General features: G+C 42.8%; 1 protein-coding gene across 1 annotated transcript in view; it reads right to left on the bottom strand.

Annotated features, from left to right (window-relative positions):
* Positions 1-6,627: 6,627 nt before the first annotated feature.
* Positions 6,628-11,082, bottom strand: part of LOC137522653 (uromodulin-like) — a 30,113-nt gene continuing 25,658 nt past the window's right edge. Inside the window, exons 9-10 of the mRNA XM_068242725.1 lie at positions 9,134-9,163; positions 6,628-6,812 (exon numbers count right to left, since the gene is read on the bottom strand). Of these exons, the coding sequence (XP_068098826.1) occupies positions 6,751-6,812; positions 9,134-9,163 (92 nt within the window). The 3' untranslated portion in view covers positions 6,628-6,750. The remainder of the gene's footprint in view (positions 6,813-9,133; positions 9,164-11,082) is intronic.

Genomic DNA, 11,082 nt, shown 5'->3' with positions numbered 1-11,082 from the left:
TTAAGGAGACTTTGTTACTATTGATGTCAAAACGCAGGCTCAATTGAAGAAACTGCCGCCATTGAGGGCTGTCCTCAGCTGCGGAGTACAAGTGTTTTTGGGACCTGTTGTTCTACGGAAGTTTTCCGCCATTGCATTTTTATTTTTTGTCCTATGGAACTTGCTGATTTATAAAATTGCCGCCATTGTAGGCTGTCCGCTGCTGCGGAGTACAAGTGCTTACCGGGACTTGTTGTTCTGTGAAATAACCCGCTGCTGCGGCTTTTGAACTGGCTGCTATATGAAATTTCCTTGCTACTGAGATCAAAGCATTTTTACACGACTGCTAGATGTTTCCTATTGAGATTTTTTACCCATTATTAATTTGAAAGATATTTTAGGAAGGATCAATAGTGCACTATTGTTAGACAGGTGATTGCCACTACGGGAGACCAAACAGGAGGTATTGTTGGATACTGATTGGCAATGAGATCTGTATGTGTGTGTGCATGAAGCTTATTTTAAAGCATTTTTATTGTTGGATCTTTTCAGGTCAAGAAACTACTTTATTAAATTTGCATAGTAATAACTATTGAAGGCGCAGGTATCTTTTTATTATACAGGGTGCTGGTGTCGCCCGCTGGGGCTGGAGAACTGCACTCCTCCTCCTCCTCTCCAGGCAGTGCTGGTTGGCTGCTGCTGCTCTTGCGAACAGGAGTGGTGGCAGTGGTGGAGGACTCGGTTCCAGAGCTAATGGTGGCCTGCTCATCCACCATCAGTTCCACCAAAGAGTCTGCATCCTTCTCCTCAATAGGACGGCTACGACCTGTCGGTGGGAGGAACATCTGCGCCACACACTGCTGCTGCTGTGTCTCTGCAGCATGACTCCCAGCTGTTGGGCGGCCAAGGCGTCCATGGCCAGTGGCTAATGGCGGAATAGCTACTGGTGCAGACGCATAACTGCGCATGGTGGTGGTGGCGTGGCTGCCACGCCCACGACCTCCTCTCTTGGCGATGCCCTTGCTGCCCCTGCCCAAACTGCGGCTGCCAGTGCCAGACATCGTATATTTTTAATATTATACAAATAAAAAAACAAAACTTATGTATGTAAAGGCGGGTGGGACAAGTGGGGTACTTTAATGGGGTGGGACTGGTGGTGGTGGGTGTGTGAGGTGACGGACAGGTGTACTCTACAGCAGAGATCGGTGTAGCGCTAACGAGAGAGTGAGCAGTGCGCACACAAAGACCCTAGCTGACGCTGACTGACGGTGTCCCTATACACAGACTACAGTACAATTCAACAAATACACAATACAAGTAATATAAACAATAGGACGGGTGTAGCACTAACGAGAGGGTACGGACAGCGCAGACGTGCACTGCGCACACAAAGACCTTAGCTGACGCTGACTGACGGTGACCCTATACACAGACTACAGTACAGTATAGTCAGCGAATACACAATAGAAGTAATATAAACAATAGGACGGGTGTAGCACTAACGAGAGGATGCGGACAGCGCAGACGTGCACTGCGCACACAAAGACTCTAGCTGACGCTGACTGACGGTGTCCCTATACACAGACTACAGTACAGTATAGTCAGCGAATACACAATAGAAGTAATATAAACAATAGGACGGGTGTAGCACTAACGAGAGGATGCGGACAGCACAGACGTGCACTGCGCACACAAAGACCCTAGGTAACGCGGTGACGGACGGTCCCTATACACAGACTAGAGTACACTACAGTACTACTAACTAAACAATAGAAGAATCTAGCTAAATAATAGGACAGGTGTGACTAGATTACAGAGAGCAGATACAGGACAGGTATAGCAGTAAAGCTGGGCCTTGCTAACTACAAAATAGTACAAATCTATCTAACACAGAAGTAGTAGTACAGTAGAGTTGGACAGGTGAGAGCACAGGTAACTAGAGACTAGAGCACAGAGCAGGGCAGGCTGCCTTGCCTAGGCACAGGGCCTAGCTACTGGCTGCAGCTGCAGCAGCACCAGTGACAGTCTCCCTCCCTAGTCCCTAATCACACAAACTAAACTGCCTAAAATACAATCTATCTACAAGTGTTGGAGTGTAAAAACGCTTGGTTTAGAACAAAGTAAATGCACTTGCACACAGACAAAAAGCACTGGAGCAATCTCTCAGTACAATCAGTCAGTAAGTCGCAAGCAGGACGAGTGAGGCAAGATGGCATCCGCTATTTATAGAAGGGGGCTTGGCCAGGCTCCCCCTCTGTGATTGGCTCCAGTCAGAGGGCTGGGAGCCCTCTGATTCGCTTGTGAGGACTCGAGGTGACGTCAGACGTGACGCTATCCGAGCTGGTGACACTATCCGAGCTCGGATAGCTAGGATATCTCCGGATAACTGCTTGCTATCCGAGTGCGCTTGGATAGCACAGCCCAGATAGCTAATACTATTCAAGCTTGGTATTCGAGCTCGAATAGTGAAAAAAGAGCTAGGATATCCGAGTATCTCGGATATCCTAGCTCTGATGAGCACCACTGAGTACAGCTAGACACGGGACAACCAATGTGGGATGTGTTTTGGTGCAACAGTAATGAGAAGTGAGATCTCCCGAGGAGCGGGAGATGCAGACAATACTGCAGCCAAGGATCCCCTGAGGAGCAGGGGATTCAGACTGTACTGCAGCCAAGGATGATCACCTGAGGAGCAGGTGATTAAGACTACACTACAGCCAAGAATCTCCTGAGGAGCAGGAGATTCAGACTGTACTGCAGCCAGTGGACACCTGAGGAGCAGGGATCACTGACTGTACTGCAAGGATGATCCCCTGAGGAGCAGGTGTTACAGACAGTGCTGCAAGGGCTGATCACCTAAGGAGTAGGTAACAGCTCTTAGAGATTCCTCACTAATGGCTAGGCCACTAGTGAGGACAGGAAGGTCAGACAAGCAGGGTAGGCAACGTACGGACAGATAAAGTACAAAGACGGAAGGCTGATTCGATGTTTAGGTTCAGGCAGAGTTGGCAACAATAATCAGATAGGCAGAGGTACTGAATCAGCAAACAGGAGAGTAGTCAAGGAAGCAGAAGGTCATAACAGATAAACAATAGCAATGTAGCAATATCCTAGTCTAGGTGTGAAGTCCTTGGTTTCAACACCTGGGATCTAGACTAAGTACACAGATAACACAATGCAATTAGTACTTTAAGCTATCAATGGAAACTGGCTAAGTATGGATCCCCAGCTCCAGCTGGTTCTAGCACACTGTAGGATCTGACTAAGGGTCTGAGCGCTAACACGTTAGCATTTGTAACAGCAGACAACCAGCAACTGACAGGCAGGTCCTATATATAGGTCACTCAGCCAATCCGGAGCACTACTGGAGTCCTGTCGCCTGGTGCGCGCGCGTGTAGCTCTCAATCTATGTGCACTAGAAGGACCAGACAAAACAGCAGCATGTAACTGCGCAGCAGAGGCCGTCGGCTGATACGCGGAGATAGCCGCTATGCCACTTGGCCATGCGGCGGTATCTCCGCTATCCTTTACAGAAATCTTCATCTCCATAAAGCTTTTCAGCAGATGGAAGCATGAAGTGCTCCAAAATCTCCTGATAGCTAGCTGCATTGACCCTGCCCTTGATAAAACACAGTGGACTAACACCAGCAGCTGACATGGCACCCCAGACCATCACTGACTGTGGGTACTTGACACTGGACTTCAGGCATTTTGGCATTTCCCTCTCCCCAGTCTTCCTCCAGACTCTGGCACCTTGATTTCCGAATGACATGTAAAAGTTGCTTTCATCCAAAAAAAGTACTTTGAACCACTGAGCAACAGTCCAGTGCTGCTTCTCTGTAGCCCAGGTCAGGCGCCTCTGCCGCTGTTTCTGGTTCAAAAGTGGGTTCATGCTTCCATCTGCTGAAAAGCTTTATGGAGATGAAGATTTCATTTTTCAGCACGACCTGGCACCTGCTCCCAGTGCCAAAACCACTGGTAAATGGTTTACTGACCATGTTATTACTGTGCTCAATTGGCCTGCCAACTCTCCTGACCTGAACCCCATAGAGAATCTGTGGGATATTGTGAAGAGAAAGTTGAGAGACACAAGACCCAACACTCTGGATGAGCTTAAGGCTGCTATCGAAGCATCCTGGGCCTCCATAACACCTGAGCAGTGCCACAGGCTGATTGCCTCCATGCCACGCCGCATTGAAGCAGTCATTTCTGCAAAAGGATTCCTGACCAAGTATTGAGTGCATAACTGAACATAATTATTTGAAGGTTGACTTTTTTTGTTTTAAAAACACTTTTCTTTTATTGGTCGGATGAAATATGCTAATTTTTTGAGATAGGAATTTGGGGTTTTCATGAGCTGTATGCCAAAATCATCAATATTAAAACAATAAAAGGCTTGAACTACTTCAGTTGTGTGTAATGAATCTAAAATATGTGAAAGTCTAATGTTTATCAGTACATTACAGAAAATAAAGAACTTATCACAATATGGTAATTTTTTGAGACGATCCAGTATATAGATAAGGGTAAATTGAGTAAATACATTGAATGGATAATTTAGGCAGTTCCCTTATATTACATAGAAATGGTAAGATTGGATGAAAAAGGTTGGATCATTCGTGGCCACCTTACGAATGGTTGCAGTTGATATTTTCCAGTGTAAAAAATGTAGTTGTTGGTGCCGTCCACTTTTTCTAACCTTGACATACAGTCACTTAATTACCAAGTTTAGAGCTTTGGAGTCCTTATTATCCACACTTTTGTATGCTCTCATTGAAACTAAATAAATATGATTGCCTGTTTGTGGCTCTGCCCCTTTCTGAATTTGAAACCCAGTCACCCAGTGACCAACTGTACCAGGTTTGAGACATCTGCTATTAACAGTGTAAGAATGGCAGCAATTTAAATATTCCCCTTGAAAATCAATAGGTGAATTATGATTGGCTGTTGTAGACTCCACTTATTTTCCTGAATATTAATCGCAGTCACCCAGTGACCAACTGTGCAAAGTTTGAGAACCCTACCATTAACAGTGTAAGAATGGCTGCAGTTTATATTTTCCCAGTGAAATTTGGTTTTGGCTCCGCCCACTTTTTGTGACCTTGACACACAGTCACTCAATGATCAAGTTTGTGAACTTTCAGGTTCCTGGCATCAAAAATGTGTGAATGGAAGCAGTTTATCCACCAAGGAAATCTGATTGGCTGTTTTTGGCCCTGCCCCTTTAGTGAATTTGGACCCCAGCCACCTAATGAATGACTGTAGCAAGTTTGAAGCCTCTGCCATTAACAGTGTAAGAATGGCAGCAGTTTAAATATTCCCCTTGAAAATAAATAGGTGAATTTTGATTGGCTGTTGTAGGCTCCACCCACTTTCCAGAATCTTAATCTCATTCACCCAGTGACCAAGTGTGCCCAGTTTGAAAACCCTGTGATTAACAGTGTAAGAATGGCTGCAGTTTACATTTCCCCATTTAAAATTAATGGCTGAAATTTGATTGGCTGTTTTATGCTCCACCCACTTTTCCTGGATTTGTAAACTCAGTCACCAAGTGACCAACTGTGCCAAGTGTGGGGACTCTGGCTTCATTACTGTGAGAATGGCAGCATTTTACATTTTTCCCAATTGACTTGAATAGGTGAAATCTGATTGGCTGCTTGTAGCTCCGCCCGGGATGCGAGACCCCCAGAACATATCATCCCAGGTATACATACATCCGAATATATATATATATATATATATATATATATATATATATATATATATATATATATATATAATTTTGCCTTGTAGATACTTGAATACACTTATTTCATGTCAACGTTACAATTGGTGTGCATATCTTTTGCATATATGTTTGGCTTTTTATGGCAATATTCACCCCAGTTGCGCCTTAGGTAATCTTTTTTGATGTTATTTGTGTGTTACTATATTGATTCATTGGGCTTGATTCACAAAGACGTGCAAACCTACTTAGCACCTTTGGGCATGATAAGTCGGGTGCTAAGTAGGTTAGCACCGTTTTGTGAATCACATTGCGCGAAACGTTGCATCCGATGCGCCTATAAGGTCGTAAGGGGTGTGACTTTAACGTCGCACCTTATGCGACCCTATAGGCGCATCGGATGCGATGTTAAAGTTTTGCGCGCAAGTTGATTTTATCACGCCTAAACTGAGTTTAGGAGTGAAAGGGGGCTTTTCACAAGCGTGCTAACAGTTAGCACTGCTTTGTTAATCAAGCCCATTGTATTTCGCCTGAACAAATAGTTACCGGCATTCTGCACTCATGTGCCAAGCAGTGCAGGAAGAGAACATATAAGCCTGACAGTCGGATGCAAGATAACTTACACAGAAAGATTACCTTCATTATATACAGTATTGGAAAATATTAAAGGATGCAAAACAGTATTACATCATTGCAAATTTTATTAAATATTTGAGAGGTATAAAATATGCTAAGCAATACAACACATCCACATTCCATGTAAAATAAATAGATCAGACAGAACAGTAAGCACAACGGCAGCAAAAACATAACGTTTTACTATTAGGAGAGCATTATTATACAAGGTGCAAAATGAACAAGATGCATCAGAAAGTGATTTCCATCAAAAAGTAGCATTACCCCTGCTTTTGTATATGATAAGCAGAAAAAATACTAAGCTGTAAGAGCCCTTCTTATAGCTTCCTTCTGTGTACTTGAATGAGAACTTTAATGCTGGCATCGTTAAAAGGAGTTCTGATATCCAGGTTGTTTGTAGTTTTGGGTGATTACAACAGCTTCACAAATCCCCAGGACATGATCAGGGTGCTCAGCATCCAGGAAACGGCACCTGTGATAACAAATACACTATGTTACCATTCTAACGTCCTGCATTCTACAACTATTACAGGAAAACTAACAAAGCTCAGCTGCCTGTTGGTATTAGGTGCATACCATTGGAATTTGCCGGCATTCGGTAATAACTAGATGCGATTGATATTGGAGAGTGGGGTTGGAAGTACAGGTCCTTCTAAAAAAATTAGCATATTGTGATAAAGTTCATTAGAAGACTGGGGAGAGGGAAATGCCAAAATGCCTGAAGTCCAGTGTCAAGTACCCACAGTCAGTGATGGTCTGGGGTGCCATGTCAGCTACTGGTGTTGGTCCACTGTGTTTTATCAAGGGCAGGGTCAATACAGCTAGCTATCAGGAGATTTTTGAGCACTTCATGCTTCCATCTGCTGAAAAGCTTTATGGAGATGAAGATTTCATTTTTCAGCACGACCTGGCACCTGCTCACAATGCCAAAACCACTGGTAAATGGTTTACTGACCATGGTATTACTGTGCTCAATTGGCCTGATAACTCTCCTGACCTGAACCCCATAGAGAATCTGTGGGATATTGTGAAAAGAAAGTTGAGACGCAAGACCCAACACTCTGTCTGGATGAGCTTAAGGCCGCTATCGAAGCATCCTGGGCCTCCATAACACCTGAGCAGTGCCACAGGCTGATTGCCTCCATGCCACGCCGCATTGAAGCAGTCATTTCTGAAAAAGGATTCCCGACCAAATATTGAGTGCATAACTGAACATAGTTATTTGAAGGTTGACTTTTTTTGTTTTAAAAACACTTTTCTTTTATTGGCCGGATGAAATATGCTAATTTTTTTGAGATAGGAATTTTGGGTTTTCATGAGCTGTATGCCAAAATCATCAATATTAAAACAATAAAAGGCTTGAACTACTTCAGTTGTGTGTAATGAATCTAAAATATATAAGTCAAATGTTTATCAGTACATTACAGAAAATAATGAACTTATCACAATATGCTAATTTTTTGAGAAGGACCTGTATGTGTGATTGGCTAGGCTGGAGGTCTGGGGGCCCCTGACAGTTTTGCTCAGGATGTTGGTACGCCCCTGCTACTAATGTTATCCAACACAGTTGTTAAGGATATGGCACACTAAAGTGAGAGCAGCTAGTTGCTCTCTTATGCCATAGTTGTAAGCAACTGCACTGGATATTACATAGCTCCTAACTGTCCCTTTTTTACAAAGAAGGTCAGTCTCTCTTTCTTCACATACATTATTAAAAGGCCACAGGGAAACATGGGTAATAGGATATCAGTAATTGTACATATATTCTATTATCCACTATAGTAGAATATCTGTAATTTTACTGATATTGTGCTATCACCCATCACCCAAGACGTATGTTCAACTGAAAAAAGTTGTTAAATCGAATACACTTTATTCACATTACATTAATTGATATATTTATTATTTTCAAATATTAGTATGCAGGAAAATCTATTATGATAGAAAAGACTAGTGTTTATGAACTTTTTATAGTATGCATCACTAGGGGTGTGAGTAGAGTAGAGGTGTAGAAGGTGCGGTACTTGAAATGACCCTCTTTCTTACATCAGAAAATTGTGAGGTATGGATATTAGTAGCTGCTGTTAAATAGCTGCAACAAGTAGTAGTAATACAGTCTAAGCTCTATTGATTCACTATTTACAACTCTCTCTACCAGGTTGAGCTGAGATTTGCACATTAATGAATTCCTCTGCTTAGCTCAAAATGACCTGAACAATCATTTCTAAGTTTTGATGGGTTATTAAACTGTGCTAATAATAATCCTAGGAGACAGTACAGTGATTCTACAAAAAATGTATTTCCTATTGGGTATGTTCTGATTGGAAGAAATTCCCTCACTTCCCATCACTGATAAAAAGGAGGAGAGCAGAAATCTCCCCTCTAGGATTTCAGGCAGGTATACATCCAGACTGCAATCATAACCTTTCCTAACTTATCTGCCCTAGTGCAATTGCCACTTTGCCTTCATGGCAGCGCCCACCCTGATTTCATGCTTAGGGGACTCTTAAAGTGTATTTTACCTTTGGTAGAGTTAAGAGGTGCCATTAAGTAGCATCTATAATAGTTAGATGTTACTTCCTCATCCAACTTCTTCACAAACAAATGGATTTTGCACCAGAAAATACTGAGCGGGCAGGATGGGTGCCAAGCCATTAAGTAGGCAACACACATGCATTCAGTTTGGAGTATTCAGTAACTTTTGTGCAAGACTCAGATAAGGTAGAATATGGTTAATAACTCTCAACATAGGAATATTTACACCTGAGTATATATACATAAGATGATACTTACTGCTAGAAGAAATAGTACCAGGGTAGTCATCTGTAAACAAAACAAAACATATTTATCAGTCTGAAGCCTACAATGGATTTTAAAGATTAAATGTGTTGATGGTATACTCTATTCTGCCACTTGGTTAATATTCACACTTGGCCCTTTACTCCAAAAACATTCTCAGGCTGATTCAACCTGTGCCTTTCTTCCCTCTTACAGTTTGAACAGGGAAAATGGCTTCAAATCATAAAGGGCTGTCCCAGTAAAAAAAAAAAATCAGGTCGGTAAAATACTGCTTTCAGTATTTTAGACTTTTTTTTTGGCTATTCATAAAGATTTTTCACAGGTGTAGTAGAAGTTTGGTAATTTACTGAAAATCATGGCTTCAATTCACAAAGACCTTTTCGGTAACAGTAGAACTGCTGCGGAGAAGGTCTCTGTATTGTTACATGCTGTTTTTCCACTTCTGTGCAGTGATGGCATTACAATAGTAAAAGGCATCCTCAGGAACCCTTTAGATGTACATGCTTGTTCTGCTCCCTTTGAATCTGTCTATTAGTCTTTATGAACATTTTATTTAATGGGCAAAGTTTAGATGAACTTCCAAGAAATATAAGACAGGCCACGCTTAGATGATTCCCCCACTTGCTCCTCCGCATCTTTAAACTGGAACCTAAAGGGTTAAACGCCTGAAGGGCTGCAGGGGAAATCCATTTTGTGTTGGCGCTCTCCTCTACGGCCTGGGGGTAGAGAAGCTTGTCCCTCCCGGGAACTTCAGAGCAAATAGACAGAGAGTAGCAGGAGGTGGGGCTCTTCCTCCTGGCTCTCTGCTTCTGTCAGTCATGGGCTTTCAGATGCTGAAATTGGTTTTTGGAACTGGGCGTTACCACATGTTCTAATTTTTATTAATAGACATTTACTGACGTGTTGAGGTATTACCACACAAGTTGGTAATTTACCTCACGGCTCTGTAATTTCAGCTTGCCATGTGGTAACAGCCTTTATGAATTGACATTTTACTAAATGCTCAGTAGAATCATCTGTTTTCTGCATTCTTTATGAATTGAAGCCAATGATGTAATCCAGCCAGGTACCAGCAGCAGCCTAACCACAGTGCCTGAAATCTGATACCCTGGACTCAGTGCTTCACATTATGTGATCTATAATTAAAGGAAACCTGAGATCACAAATATCCAAGTATTTATAATTACCTGGGGCTCCCTCCAGCCCCAAAAGGTCCGTGGGCTCCCTCGCCGACCACACTGTTATCTTCTTATCGCTGGCGGTTATCTGCTGCTGGTAATCCGGCCTCGTGCCCCTGCCGTACTCCTGCAGGAGCATGATGGGGGTATGCACGGCCAGGCCTTACATGCGCAGAAGCACATGACTGATTACCAGCGGCAATAAGACGAACGGAGTGGCCAGAGAGGAATCTCGTGGGGCTGGGAGAAGCACCAGGTAATTATACATGCAAGGATATTTGTGATCTCAGGTACACTTTAAAGGCTACATTCACACTGGGGTGTTGTGGTGCATTGTGTCAAACAATATAATCTCATTGCTAATGTGATGCAACACAGCATGGTGCGACTGATCCATTAGCATAATGCAAGGCATGCTGCACGGTAATGGACAATGTGCATGTTTGCTGTTGCAGTGAAGCTTACTTTTCATTAACTGAATGCTTTACCATATGCAGTGAATCGTAATGCACATTGCTATATTTGCCCCAGTGTAAACCAAGCCAAAGGCTGTCTGTGGACCAATATAAAATGGCATATTGCTGGCTGGCTGGTAGTGAGCATTTGAGTCTCTTGTGTAAACCAAGACAAGATTTCTAGTAGCAAAAGTCTAATTTTAAACGAAAAATAGTGGCATCGGAATGCTCTGATTGCTATGGAACTTGATAGTCTTAGATCTGCATCTCTATTTGGACTTTAATTGAAAGACTCAAGTTCCCAGAGATG

This window comes from Hyperolius riggenbachi, chromosome 6 (assembly GCF_040937935.1).
Source record: "Hyperolius riggenbachi isolate aHypRig1 chromosome 6, aHypRig1.pri, whole genome shotgun sequence".
Taxonomy (NCBI): Eukaryota; Metazoa; Chordata; class Amphibia; order Anura; family Hyperoliidae; genus Hyperolius; species Hyperolius riggenbachi.
This window is presented reverse-complemented; position numbering and strand designations above follow the sequence as displayed.